The sequence below is a fragment of the Schistocerca piceifrons genome, chromosome 2 (genome assembly GCF_021461385.2).
Source record: "Schistocerca piceifrons isolate TAMUIC-IGC-003096 chromosome 2, iqSchPice1.1, whole genome shotgun sequence".
In the NCBI taxonomy this organism is placed as follows: Eukaryota; Metazoa; Arthropoda; class Insecta; order Orthoptera; family Acrididae; genus Schistocerca; species Schistocerca piceifrons.
The window spans coordinates 1,083,208,100-1,083,230,753 of record NC_060139.1 but is presented as its reverse complement, the minus strand read 5'-3'; the positions used below and the strand labels follow the sequence as shown (position 1 = coordinate 1,083,230,753).

At 44.9% G+C, this 22,654-nt stretch overlaps 1 protein-coding gene across 1 annotated transcript in view; it reads left to right on the top strand.

Moving 5' to 3' along the window:
• The window catches only part of LOC124776143 (Down syndrome cell adhesion molecule-like protein Dscam2), a 186,616-nt gene that overhangs the window by 88,829 nt on the left and 75,133 nt on the right, over window positions 1–22,654 (top strand). Inside the window, exons 4-5 of the mRNA XM_047250979.1 lie at window positions 1,037–1,212; window positions 17,153–17,316. Of these exons, the coding sequence (XP_047106935.1) occupies window positions 1,037–1,212; window positions 17,153–17,316 (340 nt within the window). The remainder of the gene's footprint in view (window positions 1–1,036; window positions 1,213–17,152; window positions 17,317–22,654) is intronic.

Here is a 22,654-nt window from a genome sequence, read left to right as displayed (position 1 = left end):
TTTGCCTTTCCTAAAGTCAAACTGATCGTCATCTAACAATCTTCAATTTTCTATTCCATTACTATGTATTAAGATACACACCAGAACGTTTCTTTCGTCATTGCTTCCTCCTCGATATACATACCAACCAGGTGGACGAAAGACTACATCCCTGTATTACACCCTGTCCATTCCGAGCACTTCGTTCTTGATCTTCTATTCTTATTGTCCCATTTCGTCGTTGAACTTAATCCGTCTTCCCCTATAACTTACTCCTATTTTTCTCAGAATCGGGAACGCCTTATAGTATCTCCTACTTTGGAATGGGTTTCTCCAGCTAGATAAATCTACATCTACATCTACATCTACATCCATACTCCGCAAGCCACTAGATGGTGTGTGGCGGAGGGTACCTTGACTACCTCTATCGGTTCTCCCTTCTATTCCAGTCTTGTATTGTTCGTGGTAAGAAGAATTGTCGGTATGGCTCTAATCTGTCTGATTTTATCCTCATGGCCTATTCGCGAGATATACGTAGGAGGGAGTAATATACAGCTTGACTCCTCGGTAAAGGTATGTTCTCGAAACTTCAACAAAAGCCCGTACCGAGCTACTGAGCGTCTCTCCTGCAGAGTCTTCCACTGGAGTTTATCTATCATCTCAGTAACGCTTTCGCGATTACTAAATGATCCTGTAACGAAACGCGCTGCTCTCCGTTGGATCTTCTCTATCTCTTCTATCAACCCTATCTGCTACGGATCCCACACTGGTGAGCAGTATTCAAGCAGTGGGCGAACAAGTGTACTGTAACCTACTTCCTTTGTTTTCGGATTGCATTTCCTTAGGATTCTTCCAATGAATCTCAGTCTGGCGTCTGCTTTACCGACGAATGTGTTTTGATTTTTCTTTAGTGTTGCTTCCATTTTCAGTCACGAAGTCAGAGGTGCTTTCTCGGTGCCCTACCTTTGCGAAAGCCAAAGTGATCGGCATCGAACAAATCCTCCGTAACCACTTGCAGTGTTGGGTGGGTGAGGTGTGTTGTGGCTGACGTGTGCAGGTGGTTCCGCAGCCAGGGGCCGTCCAGCGCGCCCGTCCAGCTGGACCGCCGCGTGCGGCAGGTGGGCGGCAGCCTCTACGTGGGCGGCGCGCTGCTCGAGGACTCTGGCCGCTACGTCTGCGTCGTCAACAACTCGGCGGGCGCCGAGCGCGCCTCCACGTCGCTGCTCGTCACCTGTGAGTAGCCTCCACCGTCTGCGTCACCGCAGTCCCTACTGTAAACCTCATCTCAGTACTTGTAACAACTCCTACTTTAATTCTCTCATTTACTGACTCAACACTAGAACCTGCATTGACCCAAGTTCTTTTCCGTAATCGTTCTAGAAGCATCAGCCGTCACGGCACTGCGTTTTAAAACCAATTTGTCAAAGTGCAGTTCAGCTTGAAGTGAAATACAGCGTCTGACAAAAAAAGCCGGAAGCACTCAGAAGGGGAGGAAGAAACGAAATGAATCTTCACAAGTGTGGAGGGTACATCTACATCTACATTGATACTCCGCAAGCCACCCAACGGTGTGTGGCGGAAGGCACTTTACGTGCCACTGTCATTACCTCCCTTTCCTGTTCCAGTCGCGTATGGTTCGCGGGAAGAACGACTGTCTGAAAGCCTCCGTGCGCGCTCTAATCTCTCTAATTTTACATTCGTGATCTCCTCGGGAAGTATAAGTAGGGGGAAGCAATATATTCGATACCTCATCCAGAAACGCACCCTCTCGAAACCTGGCGAGCAAGGTACACCGCGATGCAGAGCGCCTCTCTTGCAGAGTCTGCCACTTGAGTTTATTAAACATCTCCGTAACGCTATCACGGTTACCAAATAACCCAGTGACGAAACGCGCCGCTCTTCTTTGGATCTTCTCTATCTCCTCCGTCAACCCGACCTGGTACGGATCCCACACTGATGAGCAACACTCAAGTATAGGTCGAACGAGTGTTTTGTAAGCCACCTCCTTTGTTGATGGACTACATTTTCTAAGCACTCTCCCAATGAATCTCAACCTGGTACCCGCCTTACCAACAATTAGTTTTATATGATCATTCCACTTCAAATCGTTCCGTACGCATACTCCCAGATATTTTACAGAAGTAACTGCTACCAGTGTTTGTTCCGCTATCATATAATCATACAATAAAGGATCCTTCTTTCTATGTATTCGCAATATATTACATTTGTCTATGTTAAGGGTCAGTTGCCACTCCCTGCACCAAGTGCCTATCCGCTGCAGATCTTCCTGTATTTCGCTACAATTTTCTAATGCAGCAACTTCTCTGTATACTACAGCATCATCCGCGAAAAGCCGCATGGAACTTCCGACACTATCTACTAAGTCATTTATATATATTGTGAAAAGCAATGGTCCCATAACACTCCCCTGTGGCACGCCAGAGGTTACTTTAACGTCTGTAGACGTCTCTCCATTGATAACAACATGCTGTGTTTTGTTTGCTAAAAACTCTTCAATCCAGCCACACAGCTGGTCTGATATTCCGTAGGCTCTTACTTTGTTTATCAGGCGACAGTGCGGAACTGTATCGGACGCCTTCCGGAAGTCAAGAAAAATAGCATCTACCTGGGAGCCTGTATCTAATATTTTCTGGGTCTCATGAACAAATAAGGCGAGTTGGGTCTCACACGATCGCTGTTTCCGGAATCCATGTTGATTCCCACATAGTAGATTCTGGGTTTCCAGAAATGACATGATACGCGAGCAAAAAACATGTTCTAAAATTCTACAAGAGATCGACGTAAGAGATATAGGTCTATAGTTTTGCGCATCTGCTCGACGACCCTTCTTGAAGACTGGGACTATCTGTGCTCTTTTCCAATCATTTGGAACCCTCCGTTCCTCTAGAGACTTGCGGTACACGGCTGTTAGAAGGGGGGCAAGTTCTTTCGCGTACTCTGTGTAGAATCGAATTGGTATCCCGTCAGGTCCAGTGGACTTTCCTCTATTGAGTGATTCCAGTTGCTTTTCTATTCCTTGGACACTTATTTCGATGTCAGCCATTTTTTCGTTTGTGCGAGGATTTAGAGAAGGAACTGCAGTGCGGTCTTCCTCTGTGAAACAGCTTTGGAAAAAGGTGTTTAGTATTTCAGCTTTACGCGTGTCATCCTCTGTTTCAATGCCATCATCATCCCGTAGTGTCTGGATATGCTGTTTCGAGCCACTTACTGATTTAACGTAAGACCAGAACTTCCTAGGATTTTCTGTCAAGTCGGTACATAGAATTTTACTTTCGAATTCAATGAACGCTTCACGCATAGCCCTCCTTACGCTAACTTTGACATCGTTTAGCTTCAGTTTGTCTGAGAGGTTTTGGCTGCGTTTAAACTTGGAGTGGAGCTCTCTTTGCTTTCGCAGTAGTTTCCTAACTTTGTTGTTGTACCACGGTGGGTTTTTCCCGTCCCTCACAGTTTTACTCGGCACGTACCTGTCTAAAACGCATTTTACGATTGCCTTGAACTTTTTCCATAAACACTCAACATTGTCAGTGTCGGAACAGAAATTTTCGTTTTGATCTGTTAGGTAGTCTGAAATCTGCCTTCTATTACTCTTGCTAAACAGATAAACCTTCCTCCCTTTTTTTATATTCCTATTAACTTCCATATTCAGGGATGCTGCAACGGCCTTATGATCACTGATTCCCTGTTCTGTACATACAGATTCGAAAAGTTCGGGTCTGTTTGTTATCAGTAGGTCCAAGATGTTATCTCCACGAGTCGGTTCTCTGTTTAATTGCTCGAGGTAATTTTCGGATAGTGCACTCAGTATAATGTCACTCGATGCTCTGTCCCTACCACCCGTCCTAAACATCTGAGTGTCCCAGTCTATATCTGGTAAATTGAAATCTCCACCTAAGACTATAACATGCTGAGAAAATTTATGTGAAATGTATTCCAAATTTTCTCTCAGTTGTTCTGCCACTAATGCTGCTGAGTCGGGAGGTCGGTAAAAGGAGCCAATTATTAACCTAGTTCGGTTGTTTAGTGTAACCTCCACCCATAATAATTCACAGGAACTATCCACTTCTACTTCACTACAGGATAAACTACTACTAACTGCGATGAACACTCCACCACCGGTTGCATGCAATCTATCCTTTCTAAACACCGTGTGTACCTTTGTAAAAATTTCGGCAGAATTTATCTCTGGCTTAAGCCAGCTTTCTGTACCTATAACGATTTCAGCTTCGGTGCTTTCTATCAGCGCTTGAAGTTCCGGTACTTTACCAACGCAGCTTCGACAGTTGACAATTACAATACCGATTGCTGCTTGGTCCCCGCATGTCCTGACTTTGCCCCGCACCCGTTGAGGCTGTTGCCCTTTCTGTACTTGCCCAAGGCCATCTAACCTAAAAAACCGCCCAGCCCACGCCACACAACCCCTGCTACCCGTGTAGCCGCTTGTTGTGTGTAGTGGACTCCTGACCTATCCAGCGGAACCCGAAACCCCACCACCCTATGGCGCAAGTCGAGGAATCTGCAGCCCACACGGTCACAGAACCGTCTCAGCCTCTGATTCAGACCCTCCACTCGGCTCTGTACCAAAGGTCCGCAGTCAGTCCTGTCGACGATGCTGCAGATGGTGAGCTCTGCTTTCATCCCGCTAGCGAGACTGGCAGTCTTCACCAAATCAGATAGCCGCCGGAAGCCAGAGAGGATTTCCTCCGATCCATAGCGACACACATCATTGGTGCCGACATGAGCGACCACCTGCAGATGGGTGCACCCTGTACTCTTCATGGCATCCGGAAGGACCCTTTCCACATCTGGAATGACTCCCCCCGGTATGCACACGGAGTGCACATTGGTTTTCTTCCCCTCTCTTGCTGCCATTTCCCTAAGGGGCCCCATTACGCGCCTGACGTTGGAGCTCCCAACTACCAGTAAGCCCACCCTCTGCGACTGCCCGGATCTTGCAGACTGAGGGGCAACCTCTGGAACAGGACGTTATTTCAGTGATTACACGATCTAATTAAATTTCCAAAAAACTTGGAAGTAAGATTTCACTTTTCAGTATGACGTTGTATCCACTCTGGCCTCAGTGCATGGAGTGATTCGGGTGGGAAGGCTATCATACAGCTGTTGCATCCTCTGATGACGCAAGCTGGGCCACTGCTATTGCGAATGGTTCTTGACATCTTGGATACTGGCACCGAGCCAGAGTTCACGTCTGGGCTGGTCGCACACATGTTGCGTTGGCACCAGATCTGGCCGCGAGACTGTTCATAGAGGCACTTGCCGAGTGTGGAGGAGCATTGCCCCATTGAAAAATGGCACCACGATATTGTCCCATGGGAGTTAGCATATGAGGGCGCAGGATGTTCTGGATGTACCGCTGTACTGCCACAATCCCCTGAGTCACTACCAGCCATGACCTGAAGTTAATCCCAATGGCTCCACACACACAATGAAGTGAACAGTGTAACACCGTTGTTCCTCTCCAAAGCACTGGAAGAACGCGACCTCTACCCAGGTCGCCGCCATAGTCCCAGATAGGGCTCATCCAGTGTGCTGCAGAACGGCAATTCATCACTGAAGACGCCTTTCATCAGCAGTCCACGCTTCCCATTCACGTACCACTCTGGATGCGTTAACGGCAGCCTATCCATGGGACGGTAATTCCGCTGTCCGACTGCTGCTACGCTGCAACCAGTGGTGGAGGATAGCTCAGAATTTTGGAGGGATTACTCCATTGTTGTGGTGAGACTTGAGTGACTGGAGTCCTGGCATCGAATATTCCTGCCCTCACGTTTCTGTTCAATCCAAACTCGTGCCATTGTCGCACACGTATTCCATTCAAATCGAGCAGCCCGCCAAGTCGAGATCCACAGTGAGGTAAACTCTCTGAGGTACTGATACCACTGTCTCAGTGGAGTACGCGGTACCTCCATTTCGTTCCCAGGCATCACTTAAAACCCGACGACCTTCATACTTCTTATACATCATACCAGACTCGCTAACGACACTACACATAAAGAACACCAATGCACTCGACGATAATGATGGAAGCTGAAGAAATGCATTACAATTATTTACCCCGGCCAGGACTTATTAGTCAAGAATTCTAGCCAGTACACCACCGCATCACTGTAGCTAACAATGCTGCACACACTACCCAAGTCCATTGCCCTCCACAACACAAACTTCAAATCACAATTTCAGCTTACTTTCCTCTTCTTAGAACGGCAATACTGCCAAGGCTTTCTGGCATTGGAATAGCACACCAGCTTTGGACGTAAGGGGGATCTCCTGTACATCATGTGTAGCTGATCAATAGATCTTATAATTACACTATGTGATCAAAAGTATCCGGACACCCCCAAAAACATACGTTTTCCATATTAAGTGCATTATGCTGTCACCTACTGCCAAGTGCTCCATATAAGCGATCTAAGTAGTCATTAGACATCGTGAGAGACCAGAATGGGGCGCTCCGCAGAACGTGAACACGCGATTGGGTGTCACTTGTGTCATAGGTCTGTACACGAAATTTCCACAGTTCTGAAAATCTGTAGGTCCGCTGTTTTCGAGGTGATAGTGAAGTGGAAACGTGAAGGGATACATACAACACAAAAGCGCACAGGCTGACCTCGTCTGTTGACTGACAGAGAACGCCGACAGTTGAAGACGGTCGTAATGTGAAATAAGCAGACATCTATCCAGACCATCACACAGGAATTCCAAACTGCATCAGGATCCACTTCAAGTACTGTGACAGGCGGGAGGTGAGAAAACTTGGATATCATGGTCAAGCGGCTACTCATAAGTCACATATCACGCCGGTAAATACCAAACGACGTCTCGCTTGATGTAAGGAGCGTAAACATTGGAAGATTGAACACTGAAAAATCGTTTATAGAGTGACGAATCACGGTACACAACGTGGCGATCCGATTACAGGGTGTCGTTATGGCCAATGCCAGGAGAACGTCATCTGCCAGCGTTTGTACAGCCAACAGGAAAATTCGGAGGCGGTGGTGCTATGGTGTGGTGGTGTTTTTCATGGAGGAGGCTTGCACCCCTTGTTGATTTGCGTAGAACTATCACATCAGAGGCCTACATTGATGTTTTAAGCACCTTCTTGATTCCCACTGTTGAAGAGTAATTCGAGGATGGCGACTGCATCTTTCAACGCGATCGAACACGTGTTCATAATGCACGGTCAGTGACGGAGTAGTTACACGACAATAACATCCCTGTAATGGACTGGCCTGCACAGAGTCCTGACCTGAATCCTATAGACCACCTTTGGGATCTTTTGGAACGCTGACTTCGTGCCAGGTCGCACCGACTGCCATCGATACCTCTCCTCAGTGCAGCACTCCGTGAAGTATGGGCTGCCATTCGCCGAGAAACCTTCCAGCACCTGATTAAACGTATGCCTGCGAGAGTGGAAGCTGTTATCAAGGCTAAGGGTGAGCCAACACCATAATGAACTCCAGAATTACCGATGGAGGGTGCCATGAACTTGTCAGTCATTTTCCGCCAGGTGTCCGGATACATTTGATCACATAGTGTACATTTTACTCAAGACATTTGAGTCTCATCATAGTCTATGATGAATCTGTTAGCTATAGTGCTGCAGTGGTGTAATGGCTAGCATACCTGCCTAGTAAGCAATAATGTCTGTCTTCAAATCCTGCCTGTGGCACAGATTCCAACTCATTTCCTCAGCTTCCTTCATTATCGTAGATAAAAATGAGACTCTAAAGTCTCAAGTAAAATTTAGTTATAAGAATTTTAACTCTTATCATATAGGCGTTCATACCTGGTAATGCTGTGTGCGTGTACAAAGTTACAATAACATGTCTTGTGGGTGCTCCACTTTTTTTATAACCTGTGTGGTTGTAAACACTGCAATATAACATTGTGCAGGCGCGGATAGTGCCTTGGCACAGTACTTTAGGGAGTGCTCCAGTCCAGTACCGTTACAACAGTGTGCGTTCAAGAGGTTTGCCAGGCCACCACCATTCTTGACATACCAAGAGATGACCACATGTGAAGACTGACTTTGAAAATATTGGACCTAGAAACACGTGGGACTACAGGTCGTACGTTAGCGAAAGATCTTGCCGAGAACAGGAGAAAACTGCGGTCTTACGTAAAAGCGCTAGGCTGATTGAAAGATTCTGTTCAGTCATTCGTCGACCAGACTGGTGTAGCGATGAGGAGAAGTAAAGCAAAAGTTTATTATTTCGGTTTTAGAAAGTCATTCAGTATGGAGAATTTTACAGACATACCATCGGTTGACCACCGCAAAGAGTCGCGTGTGGAGGACGTAGAAATAGGCACCCATCGCACTGAGAAGCAACTGAGAGAGTTGAAGATGAATAAGTCTCCAAGTCTGGGTGGAGTACCTGTCCGGTTTTACACGCTCTACAGCACTGACCCCTTGCACAGATTGTATTTACTACGAATCTCTCCGAAAGTCCCAAGTAGCAAACAACAAGTGCTAGTGGGTCCCATGGGGCCGCCAGTATTGTGCCAAGATTATTCCGAGGTCGCTACAGAACTTTTGCCTGGCAGGTTTTAAGCATCATTCGCACCGTCCCGATCTGCCCTCATGCGATTACGATATTTTTGGAGCCCTGAACAAAGACATTAAGGATTTGCTGCGGAGGACCATGGACACCCCTGGCAACTGCAAACATTTCTACTTTGTGGGCCTTGAGACACTCTTCTGCTACGGCATTGTTCTGTGGGAGTTGAAGGATTCAGGAGTGCATAATTTCCATTAGTATATCTGCTCCCCTAACTCTGTAAAAAAAGAATAAGAAGTAGAGCAACATCGTCTGCTGTTTATATCAGAAAGCTCCTCCTTGGCAAAGAATCTGAGAAAAACAAAAGTAGGACTAACAAAACCAAAACTGCTAAAACCAGGAGTGGCGATACGTCTTCAAGCTCCAGAGTCACTTTAATTTAAAAACGGCTGAAGGCCAATAACTTAAAACGCAAGCTTAATCAGAAGTTTTAAAAGGCAAGCCTTATCTTAAAACACTTCTTTAGTTAGGATGAAGGCCCCAAGAATCAGACAGTTCAACAGCAAACAAGTTAAATTCAAATCGGCTGAAGGCCTAACACTTAAAACTCCATAAAATTAATTATTTTTTAAATACCAATGCTGAAGGCCTTAAGAGCAAACAACTCAAACTCAAAATCGGCTGAAGGCCCAACACTTAAAATTTAACAACATTAAAACCTTTAAGATGGCAAAGATTTTACGTGAAACAGTTCTTTAAATTAGGCTGAAGGCCTAAAGAATCTTATGCCTTAAGGGCAAAACAACCTTAATTTTAAAAAAATCGGCTAGAAGCCACACAAGTACAACCAACAAGAACAAACAATAAAGGCAGTACACCCAACGGTGCTGAGATGTTCGAGGGTCGGCCTGGAATTCAAACACTTACGCTAGCTTAGGTGAGATAGGCAGTAGGGCCAACCATTCAAGATCCGACGACGACCCAGCCGACCGACAGTCAACGGACTCACCGACAAGATAACTTCCACTTCATCTGACCAGGGCACAACACAGAGTTCAATGGAACAAAGTAGAAGATATTGGAGCCCACAAACAATCATACACGGAGCTGTCAAACTACACACTGTGCTGGACAGAAACAACACGATGAGGAAACTACACTGCCTGAAATTTACGTCAACGGCCACGGCAGGTAACCGGAATGTTAACGGCCACAAGGCAGAAGATTCCGCTGGTGCACTTAAATTCAAATAACTAAATACAGTGAAACTCCACTCGAGGGTGGCTAGAAATTTGCAACTTGAAAATCACGTTGATGCTCGCGGGAATATCCCACCAGCCGACAGCGACCTCCAAACAACACAATGTTAACAGTCTTGATTTGCTGGTACATGAAATCATAACTCAAATGTCGTGTCCAGGGTCGGTGAACCACGGACCTCGTATCAAAGGAAATAGCCCCACACACTGCGACACCGCTTAGAAACCGCCAGCTGCTGCAGCCAAATTACGCGCTGTGGAGAATACCTCACTGCTCCCCGCCAACGGACAGACTCCCAGGCCCAGAAACGGTGAAAGGACCAAATATACGTCGGACGGTGAGACGACCAACCAAACGACCAACCAACGGTCGTCCCGCTCCCATCTCCCTCCATCGAACAGTTCATGTGTGTCGCCAGCGGTCGGCGAGCACTGGCTGTCGGCGCCTTACTGGCGCTCCATCCCCGACTTCACTGCTGCTGCGTCCCGACTGCACTGCTGGTCCGTCTCCGACTGACTGTCAGACACACGAAGACCCGGAAATACTATCGGTCGCTCCAGCGATGGTACGACAGTGCACTTATCGATACACTCTGCTGCTGCCGTTCACGGGCAAGTAAGGAAGGAAGTTAGTGACGCCAGTAAATGGAATAAGAAAACGAGGCGGCAGTGCCGTAACAGAAGATGACAATGAATAAATGGCATGGCTCTGAGCACTATGGGACTTAACATCTCTGGTCATCAGTCCCCTAGAACTTACAACTACTTAAACGTAACTAACCTAAGGACATTACACACATCCATGCCCGAGGCAGGATTCGAACCTGCGACCGTAGCAGTCGCGCGGCCCGGACTGCGCGCCTAGAACCGCTAGACCACCGCGGCCGGCATAAATAGCATGAACACGAGCCCTGATGCCAGAGGTAATGCTCTCGCGTTTGATGGCATCAGAATGCAGTTGTGGGGGGGAGAGTAGAAGAAAGGGCTATGGGGAATATGTGTTTGGTAGTAGGAACGAGAGAGGAGAAAGACTAATTGAGTTCTGCAATAAATATCAGTAAGCAATAGCGAATCTCTGTTCAAGACTCACAAGAGGAGGAGGTATACTTGGAAACGGCCGGGAGATACGAGATATTTCAGTTAGGTTATACCATGGTCAGGCAGACATTCAGAAATCAGATATCAGATTCGTAAGGTGTATCCAGGTGCAGATATCAAGTCAGATCACAATTTAGTGAAGCTTATGGGACTAGCCAGGAAGAATCAGTGTCCAGATAAGTGCAATTTTTTGTCATCAGTCTTCTGACTGAAAAGGTAAGGAATGAGGAGGTTCTGCGCAGAATCAGAGTGGAAAACAAGAAGAAGAGGACGGATGATAGGACATCAACTAAGACATCAGGGAGTAGCTTCCATGGTAGAAAAGGGAACTGCAGAGTGAAAAAGCTGTAGAGGAAGACAGAGACTGGAATACATCCAGCAAATAATTGGGCGTGTAGGTTCTAGGTGCTGCTCTGAGATGAAGAGATTGGCACAGGAGCGGAATAGTGGAGGGCCGCATCAAACTAGTAAGAAGACTGATGACACAAAAAGCAAAAAAAGTCCCACTTGTTTGCTCACTGCTTTTTCCTGACTAGTTTCTTAAGCTTCAGCCTATTCTTCATCATTATTAAATTGCGATCCGAGTCTATGTAATCTCCTGGGTACACCTTACAGTCCACTACCCAATTTAGAAATGTGTAACTGTGTAAGTACATTCAGTATTTAAGATCATTTTGCTTGCCTTATTTACTCAATATATACGACTCTCAGTGAAATACTGTCCTTTGTCGCGTCCTATCTGAATTCACAGTTACTATTAGAACACGCTCTCGAAGGTTTATTTATTCAATGACTGGCAGCTGCTACTAAGCAGTAGACTTGTTTTGTAGCCATGTGAGATTTACAAATATTTCTTTACTGAACAGAACAAAATACGATCTATTTATAATTTTCTTCGTCTAACGATAATTTGATAACTATTTTTAGTTTTCATTTTACTTATTAAGAAAAGAATATTCGAAGCAATTATTGTGGCATTATCTTTGTGTTTCTTGTACAACTAACGTTGTTGACATGTTGATGTACATAGTGCCTAATGACGGTGTAGGGTAGCAGCGAAACCGGTCGCAATGAGTAAATAAATTTTAAAAACACACGGCTGAAGGTAGTTCCACCAATCCTCACATACTCAGGACATGTATTCCACCCAGAAAGGAGCTCGGTTCAAAAACACTTGTTGGACAAATTCTTGGATAACGCTCGTCAGTCTGGAATCGTAGAGGATGGAACTGATAGACGAAACAGAGAAGATCCAAAGAAGAAAATTGCACTTCGTTACAGGCTGATATAGTGAGCATGAAATAGTCATGGAGATGGTCAGCCAAGTCAAGTGACAGACACTGCAGGACACGACATCCGCATCACAGTGTTGTTTGTTGTTAAAGAACAGAGAGCGTAAGTTCCCAGAAAAGCCATCCATATATTGCGTCCTCTACCGTAGATTTCGTTATAATGGAGGTAAAATTACAGTGATTTGAGCGAACTCAGAGACATACCAACAACTATTCTTTCCAAGAAACATACGCGAATGGCAGAGGAAGAGACAACACAGGTACGCTCCACCGCACACCGGAAGATTACTTGCAGACTAATGATGTAGGAATAGATGTAGATGTATTTTGACTTCAACATCATTAAGTAAGCTATAGAATTTGCAGCCAAAGTAACTTTTCAATTTATCTGGACAAATTTCCGCTTTCAGTTTTATACAGCCACAATAAAAAATAAAATTAAAAAAAAGCAGCGTCACAGATTGCGTTCACTGTTCTTGGCCAAGCGTCCTTTGTAAGGATGCTTCGTTAAAACCCGACGATATATGCAGAGCCGAAAGTAATAACCTGCCTAAATAAATTAAAATGTGAACCAGATTGCAAAGTAGATAACAAAGTAACGAGAATTCTTAAAAGGTAAAAGTGATCCCATTTCATAACGCAGCATTATTCTCATGTTGAACTGAGTTGTGAACTGTTAATAACGAATTTGATAGGAACTGTGAACACAGTTCTTGAAAGAAATAGTCACGAAAAATTATTGTAGGCGCAGAGGATTTTGAATTATCCTACAAAATATCAGGCGAAGTACAATGCCTGCCTCAGATAGATGGGACGTGCTGATGTGACTTTCGAAATTAAACAAAAATTGTGTTTAACCTTAAGTTTTGAGCAGAATATCTGGCTATTAAATAAGCCGTAACATGATTATCAGCCCCGGGCGGTAATTTCATGGAGTGCCAAATTCATATTCTTGAAGAAAAAAAATCCTCCAGCCCACGTTAGTCTATCGATCATTCATATGATTTGGAAACGCATCCCTGTTGGTTTCTGGACATTCTTAGTCCATTTCTGAACGAATAATAAACTGAATTTTTAGTGTACGTGACATGTCTGCCAGGGAAATCCCCGTCCCATCAAGAAATAAAAGACTTTGCCACATATAAAAGAGGAAGGGGCTGTACGAGCTGAGCCGAATAAACCCGAAGGGGTGGATAACAATCGTTGTTTGTTTATGTGGTTGACTGGGTGTCCACATGATAGCGTAGTTATAATTACTAGCAACATCCATAGATTAAGACTAGCAGAGTGGAAATAAATGGCTAACATGGATAAAAAGTAAGAAGGATTACAAAAAAATGGTTCAAATGGCTCTGAGCACTATGGGACTTAACATCTGAGGTCATCAGTCCCCTAGAACTTAGAACTACTTGAACCTGACTAACCTAAGGACATCACGCACATCCATGCCCGAGGCAGGATTCGAACCTGCGAGCCTAGAGGTCGCGCGGTTCCAGGCTGAATCGCCTACAACCGCTCGGCCACTACTGCGGGAGAATGATTACACATTATCTTCTTGGTGTACCCAAGAAAATGAAATTTTGACAGAAAAGTTTTGAATGATCGCTACACTACTAAAGCCGAGTTGTACAGTCCCCGGTTAGCAGCCGCTTTAACTTCTATTCTCGGAATAGCGCGGAAAATGCGTTGTACGGACACGTAACAACGCCTAACACGGAGATTAGACGCGGGATAACTGAACCGGTGATTCTGGTAGGGTTAGCGAAGTTAACTGGAGAATAAGTTTTGATAATGGCAGAAAGAGTAACAGAATAAGTGATGACAACATTGTTTGTTAGGTCGAGGAAGGAAAAGAAACGGTCACATCACACAAATCACATGGATGAATATGACGGTTCAAAATTGATATAAAAATTTAGTATTGCTACTACGTTTCGATAACATGCTTCAGAAACTGGAGCGTATGAATGAACTAGAAAACTATTTTCTAACCCAAAATTTTTTGCTTGTGTAGGCCTGCTAGGCATTCGTTATTGGTACTTCATGAATTGTATTCCGTCTTGTTATTTATGTAAATGAGGTACATAAAATGACCATTTGTGCCAGAACAGTCTCGCTTATTTGCCGTGTGTTACAATTGCTGCAATATTGGAAAAGCCTGTTTCGTTTTATCTAGCAGACAGTGGCAAAACAGACGTAATCAAATCAAGAAACAACACCACTCTTGGGTGCTACTCGTATTAACAGCTTTTACCGTGTTAATCAATGACATTTTGATTTTTCATATGGGAAAATCTCTGGCGAACTTTGATGGGGTAATAGATTCTTTCACAGAAAAGAAAGCACGCCATGTAAAGCTATAGCAAGATTCATCATTCACCATATAAGCGGATTGAGAGCTGTAGCAAGATTAGAGAGAAAAAATGCCGGGACCTAAGGATTGAAGAAATGTGTACTGTCTTACTTGCCTCTTGTCTTTACTGGTTTTATATTTCGTGCATTTAATTTTATGTCACACAAAAGGGGAAGGTTATTAGCTAATAGGCAATGAAGACTGCAAATTTTGTGAAGAGTTCTGATTCCCCCGGTTACAAATAATCACACCTAGTATTAATTGTGAGTTTCATTTAAGGGGTACAGGTGTCAAACCGGTCGACAGAGAATAGGAGAGGCACCACAGGATATTTGATTTCCATGTCCTGAATATAGATTTGATGGCTTCCATTACAATATCTACACTTCTGAATTCCAAAAAAATGTGTGTGAATTGCTAAGGGACGAAAGTGCTGAGTTCATCGATCCCTAGACTTACACACTACTTAAACTAACTTACGCTAAGGACAACACACACAACCGTGTCCGAGGGAGGACTCGAACCTCCGGCGGGAGGGGCCGCGCAATTCGTGACATGGCGCCTCTAACCGCGCGGACACTGCACGCGGCATTAAAATTCCACATAGACAAATACAGTGACGTGCAATAGAAGAATGCTGTGTGAAGAGAAGGGGCACTGTACTTTGGCACACTTAAGACCAAATAACAAAAAATGGTTGAAAAGACTCTGTGCACTATGGGACTTAGATTCAGAGGTCATCAGTCCCCTAGAACTCAGAACTACTGAAGACTAACTAACCTATGGACATCACACACATCCATGCCCGAGGCAGGATACGAACGTGCGACCGTAGCGGTCGCGCCGTTCCAGACTGTAGTGCCTAGAACCGCTCGGCCACGCCGGCTGGCGCCAAATAACTCGTCATAAGTTTTCTCGAGCATATGTGTTTTATACAGAGTGGTCCAAAAAAATTTATCCTCTGAATAAAAGTCCATAACTTGCAAACAAATTGATGGAGTTGTCTCATTCTTAGTGAAAGTGTAGCTTAAAGTCCAACTTAAAGATATCACTGTAGGTGTTCGAAATGGTCACCATTAACATCCACACACAAACGATGTCGCCAAACTGCAGCACAAACTACTGACTGCAACATGTTCAGTTGGACATTTGCACATGAATGTACGATGGATTCTCGAAGTTCATCCAGTGTGCGTGGCTTTTGTCGATAAACGACGACCTTTAGTGTTCTCCACAGGTAAACGTCGAGAGGAGTTAGGTCTGGGGAACGTGGTGGATGCTCCACAGCACTTCTACGGCCTATCCATCTTCCTGGTAGATTTTCGTCGAGATACGCCCTAACACGAATTTGGTAGTGGGCTGGGACACCATCTTATTGAAAGTAAACTCTTCCGTCTCCATAAAAGTCTCGGATGGCAGGTAAAATGGATGTCTGAAGCTTCTGAAGGTACACCTCACCGATAACTGTGCCGTCAAAGAATGGCCCAATCAGGCCCCGGTAAGACAACCCATACCACACATTTACTTCTGGCAAATTCACGGCTTTGTCTACATTCGGATTTTCGGCGGCGCAGTAGATGCAATTGTGGCGATTTACTGTTCCATTGAGTTTCAACTGTGCCTCATAAGAACACACAATCATATCTGCAAACTCTTCATCGTTGCGCACCATGTTAGTAAACCACTCGCAGTACTCCGTTCTACGATCTGGGTCGTCCTCGTTCATTGCGTGTAGCAATCGTGGCATGTAGCACTTCCACTTTGCTATCTTCAAAATTCGCCGAACACTTGGGTGACTCACTCCACTTTCACGGGCATACTGTTTCACAGACCTCTGTGGTGAGCGAGTGAATTATTGTGACACACGACGGGAGTTAGCTGGACTTGTTACTGTTACAGGTCGTCCAGATCGTTGTTTGTGTACATCTTTAACACAGCACAGCCGTCGGCTTCAAATTTGTCTCGAATGCGACGAATCGTTAAACGTGTCGATGGCTCTGTTTGATACTCATTTCGCCATTGTCGTTGAACCTCATTAATGTTTTCGTACTTAAAATACCACATCAAAACTGACTTCCTTTAATGGAGTGTAAGACTTGAGCCATCCATGTTTACTCGAGTAACTAGGTGCAACTAAGAACAAAACACTGACTATCTGGCGACTGTCATCTGACAAAACAAAACAACGCAATGCAACGCTTGTGTGGCGATTGCCGGAACTACAAACAATTACACTACCACAGATCAGAGAACTCCGTCAATTATATTGCCAGTTATGGACTTTTAAACAGTAGATACATTTTTTGGACCCCTCTGTATATCAAACTCTTCAGAAAAATGTGCGGTACAAAATAAAAATCTTTTTTTTCTAATTTTTGACGTCCTATCCCAAACGCTCGAGTGGGAGGGGGGGCGGTGCCACCATCAAGTTTTTGCCCCAGTTAGGAAATATCGTAGATCCGGGGCCCGGTTAGGGGCACCAAAATGTTTCAGCAATAATGTTTCACGTTGGCAGAACGTCTTCTGTACGTTTTTTGGTTCGGCTCAAAATTAGAACAAGATACTGAATGTGCTTTATTTAACTCGTCGAGTTACATGTGTGTGTTACGGCTCTGGTGACACGTGTTGCAGCGGCGCTGTCAGCGCGGCTGTTCCCGCAGCAGCAGACGGTGGACGTGGGGCGGTCCGCGCAGCTCAACTGCTCCACCGCCGGCCACCCCCAGCTGGCCGTCTCCTGGCTCAAGGACGGCCGCCCCGTCCACCCCTCCAGCAGGGTCCGGCTGGTCAGCCCGCAGGTAAACGTCCTCCACCTGCCCGTATGCTCTGGAACATTGAGTTTACAAGTATCAGTACTGTAAGATCGCACAGTTGACCACTAGTGATTAAAGGATAAGGGTAGAACTAAAGGCTTCCATTCGAAGCCAAACAAACCTCTTGCCCTCATGTCGGTCCTTATATATCCACATGGGAGTCGCACTACGTTGCATACTGCCGTAGCACTGCCCATAAACGGAAACTTTTTGATTGCCCCTTATAATATAAATGTTACTTTCAAAAAAATGTTCTAATGTGTGTGAAATGTTATGGGACTTAACTCCTAAGATCATCAGTCCCTAAGCTTACACACTACTTAAGCAAGTTATCCTAAGAACAAACACACACACACACACACACACACACACACACACACACCCATGCCCCAGGGAGGACTCTAGCCTCCGCCGGGACCAGCCGCACAGTCCATGACTTCAGCGCCTAAGACCGCTCGGATAATCCCGCGCGGCTGTTTCTTTCAATTATTATGACTGATTAACGATTAGCTTTATCCTATGCGAGAAGTTTAATTTGTGTAATTGAAAACGAAACAAATATTCTCTTATTGTATGACCGATTGCGATCTGTATCATCATCATATCCATACATAATTTCAAAATTTAAAAATGTACATATTATGTATGTATGTACGTATGTATGTATATTCCACGCCTCCTCCTAAATCAGTAGAGCGACTTGAACAACACATGTTACTCATTCCACTTACTGGCTGGAAACAATCACTCTGGTGGCGGTAACCACCTGCCTTTGAAAAGGGCAAGTTTGGGGGTGGGGGGGGGGGGGGGGGGAGATGGGGAAGAGAAGAAGAAGCGGAGACCACGATCTGAGAATACCCAGGTTTTATTCATCAAGTATTTAAGACTGCGAGCAGTTAGTGTCTTGCAACAAATTGTACACATAATTTCAAACCTTTATACAACTTTTTCTAGTTGAAAATATCCAAGAAATGACTAACTGAAGAAAATTTGGCGCTTACTATATTTTCGCTTTCCATGTAGTAAATAAGCTGCATCAGGCAGAGCGTTGTAATGTTTTAGTTCTTTACAATTAACTGTATTTGTGGTACATTTTGCAGATAGGATTCACTTAGACTGATGAGCCAAAACGTTAAACCCACCTGCTTAACAGCCGTCTTTGGAACAAAATACGACAATGATTCTGGGTATCAGGGATCCTTCAGTTCGTTGGTAGGTTTGTAGATGTATTTGGCAATCTATTCACATGTCATGTAATTCGCGCAAATAACGAGCCGCTGATTTACGTACGCGCTGATGGCGCCCGATAGTGACCCAGATGGATTTCACAAGATTCACATATTCGTCACCGAGAAATCAACGTCAGTGCACTATAATGCTCCTCAAACCGTTGTAGCACTGTTCTGGCTCCGAGATCTGGACAATTATACTGCTGAAAGATGACTTTACCATCGGGGAAGCTGTCAAACATGAACGAACGCAGATGGCTCGCACCTGTCAACGTGTCTTCGATCACTACCACAGGTTCCGTGCAAGCGTAGGAGAATTGTCTCCCATACTATAATACCGCTCCCACCAGCATGCGCCGGTGGCGCGCTGCACGTTTCGAACTGACGTTTACCTCGATGACGGCATTCGTGGAGACGACCATTTACCTAGTGTAGAGAAAAATCTGATCCATTCAAGGAGCCGACACGTTTCCATTGATCGACGGTCGAACTCCGATGGTCCCGTACCGAGTGCAATCGTAATTGCGATGTCACTACATGAGAACGCGTATGGGTGGTCAGCTGCGGAGCTCCATGTTCAACAATGTACGATAAACTGTGTCCCAAAACGCTTGCGCGTGCACCACCACTGTGCTCTTTTGGTGAACATGCCACAGATCACCATCTATCCTACTTCACAGAGCAGACAAGCGTCCGAACCCCACGTTCTGTGAAGATTGGTAGAGGTTCAACCGCTTAACACCTAGTGGTAGTTTCACTGTCCTACCTTTTCCTGTATATATCGCTTAAAGCATCACGTGAACATTATACTAGCTTTATCGTTTCGGAGATACTCGCTCACAGGTCGTACGTCAGAGTCGCTTATCTCAGTGGATTTCACCATTTGTAGGCCATATCTTTCCTCGGGCGATTCCCATCCGTGTCTGCTCCGATTATATTCTTTTGTTACGGCGTCACGTGCCCGCAGTGCTACTAGGCGGCATCCAGCGTGGCAGTGGCCAGTGGTCATAACGTTTTGGCTGATCAGTGTACACCACTGCAAGCAGCTGTAAAATTATACCATTCTACGAGATATAGTTCAGGACACGTATCGTCGTAAACACTGAGATGCATGAAAAGCTGTGGTATCATGAATCACGTTTTACTTTGTTTCGTTCCGACTAGCAATCCTATTAGCACCATATTTCACAGAGAGTATTCAAATATATCGTTAAATGTACCAGCAAAATTAAATCGCTGTAAGACATTTTGTTCAGGAGGTATGGGGTCATAAAAACTGAGCTGCCTGAAGATGGAAATGTAAGGCGAAATTCACTATAAATACAGGTAAAGCATGAGTACAGATGTGTCTGAAATAATTTTAAGACATGTGCGTACTCTACCAAAGCCGTAGGCAAAAAGCTCCTCATAATCCCTGGACCGATTTCTGCTGAACTTGGTACACATATTACTTGTTGTCTGGAAATATATTCTGTGGGGGTATGAACCAACAGCCTGCTATTCTGCATCTACATCTACATCCATACTCCGCAAGCCACCTGACGGTGTGTGCCGGAGGGTACTTTGAGTACCTCTATCGGTTCTCCCTTCTATTCCAGTCTCGTATTGTTCATGGCAAGAAAGATTATCGGTATGCCTCTGTGTGGGCTCTAATCTCTCTGATTTTATCCTCATGGTCTCTTCGCGAGATGTACGTAGGAAGGAGCAATATACTGCTTGACTCCTCAGTGAAGGTATGTTCTCGAAACTTCAACAAAAGCCTGTACCGAGCTACTGAGCGCCTCTCCTGCAGAGTCTTCCACTGGAGTTTATCTATCATCTCCGTAACGCTTTCGCGATTACTAAATGATCGTGTAATGAAGCGCTCTGCTCTCCGTTGGATCTTCTCTCTCTCTTCTATCAACCCTATCTGGTACTGATCCCACACTGGTGAGCAATATTAAAGCAGTGGGAGAACAAGTGTACTGTAACCTACTTCCTTTGTTTTCGGATTGCATTTCCTTATGATTCTTCCAATGAATCTCAGTCTGGCATCTGCTTTACCGACGATCAACTTTATATGATCATTCCATTTTAAATCACTCCTAATGCCTACTCCCAGATAATTTATGGAATTAACTGCATCCAGTTGCTGACCTGCTATATTGCAGCTAAATGATAAAGGATCTTTATTTCTATGTATTCGCAGCACATTACACTTGTCTACATTGAGATTTAATTGCCATTCCCTGCACCATGTGTCAATTTGTTGCAGATCCTCCTGCATTTCAGTACAATTTTCCATTGATACAACCTCTCGATATACTACAGCGTCATCGGCAAAAAGCCTCAGTGAACTTCCGATGTTATCCACTGTGTCATTTATGTATATTGTGAATAGCAGTGGTCCTACGACATTACCCTGCGGCACACCTGAAATCACTCTTACTTCAGAACACTTCTCTCCATTGAGAATGATATGCTTCGTTCTGTTATCTAGAAACTCTTCGATTCAGTCACACAATTGGTCTCAGAGTCCATATGCTCTTACTTAGTTCATTAAACGACTGTGAGGAACTGTATCAAACGCCTTGCGGAAGTCAAGAAACGGCATCTACCTAGGAACCCGTGTCTATGACCCTGTGAGTCTCGTGGACGAATAGCGCGAGCTGGGTTTCACACGATAGTCTTTTTCTAAACCAATGCTGATTCCTGCAGAGTAGATTTCTAGTCTCCAGAAAAGTCATTATGCTCGAACGTAATACGTGTTCCAAAATTCTACAACTGATCGATGTTAGAGATATAGGTCTATAGTTCTGCACATTTGGTTCGACGTCCCTTCTTGAAAACGGGGATGACCTGTGCCCTTTCCCAATCCTTTGGAACGCTACGCTCTTCTAGAGACCTACGGTACACCGCTGCAAGAAGGGGGGCAAGTTCATTCGCGTATTCTGTGTAAAATCGAACTGGTATCCCATCAGGTCCAGCGGCCTTTCCTCTTTTGAGCGATTTTAATCGTTTTTCTATCCCTCTGTCATCTGTTTCGATTTCTACCATTTTGTCATATGTGCGACAATCTAGAGAAGGGACTACAGTGCAGTCTTCCTCTGTGGAACAGCTTTGGAAAAAAGACATTTAGTTTTTCGGCCTTTAGTCTGTCATCCTCTGTTTCAGTACCATTTTGCTCACAGAGTGTCTGGACATTTTGTTTTGATCCACCTACCGCTTTGACATAAGACCAAAATTTCTTAGTATTGGCGTGAAGATGATAACTTGGTGACGAAGAGAGAAGGTGGGAAGGGTGAGTTAGACACGAGGGAAGAGAAAGTGGACAGAGGGGGGAGGGCGCAATGGACAGAGAAAGGAAAGAGGAGGAACGAGGAGATGCGCAACGAGAAGGGAGTGAGAAGATTGACAGAGAGAGAGAGAGAGATAGGTGGTGGTAGACAGAGCAGATGTACACAGGGTAAAGGGGGAGATGAACTAACAGAAGACTAGAATACAAAATTACACAACAGAAAATACAGGATAGAATAAAGACGATGTTATGAAGAGGTGAGAAGATTGGCATAAATATACATCTAGGCAACACCAGGTAGTCAGCTAGTTTCTCTATAAAAGACAGACAGTGAGCGTAATTATCAGTAACATTATGCCACATTTCATCAAGAATTTAATAACTTCATACACATTCAGTGTATCATTAGACTGCTTATAAAGCGTGACAATTGTTCAAGTTGCTACTACTACGTGGTAAAATGAAATGAAATGAAATGAGCATATGGCATCGTTGGCCGGGAGTCCCCTATTCGGTGAAGTTCGGCCGCCAGGGGCAAGTCTTAATTCATTCGACGCCACATTGGGCGACTTGCGCGCCAGTGATGAGGATGAAAGGATGATGGGGACAACACAACAGCCAGTCCACGAGCGGAGAAAGTCTCCAACCCGGCCGGGAACCGAACGCGGGCCCACTGGCATAGAAGGCGGACTACTACGAGGTAATAAGTGCCGACCCCACCACATACTCTCTTGGCTTTTCTTTTCGCTCTTTGTGTTTTGTCCTGTGAACTAACAATTTACGGCACAGATGAATTGGCACCGGGCTTGGCCATTTG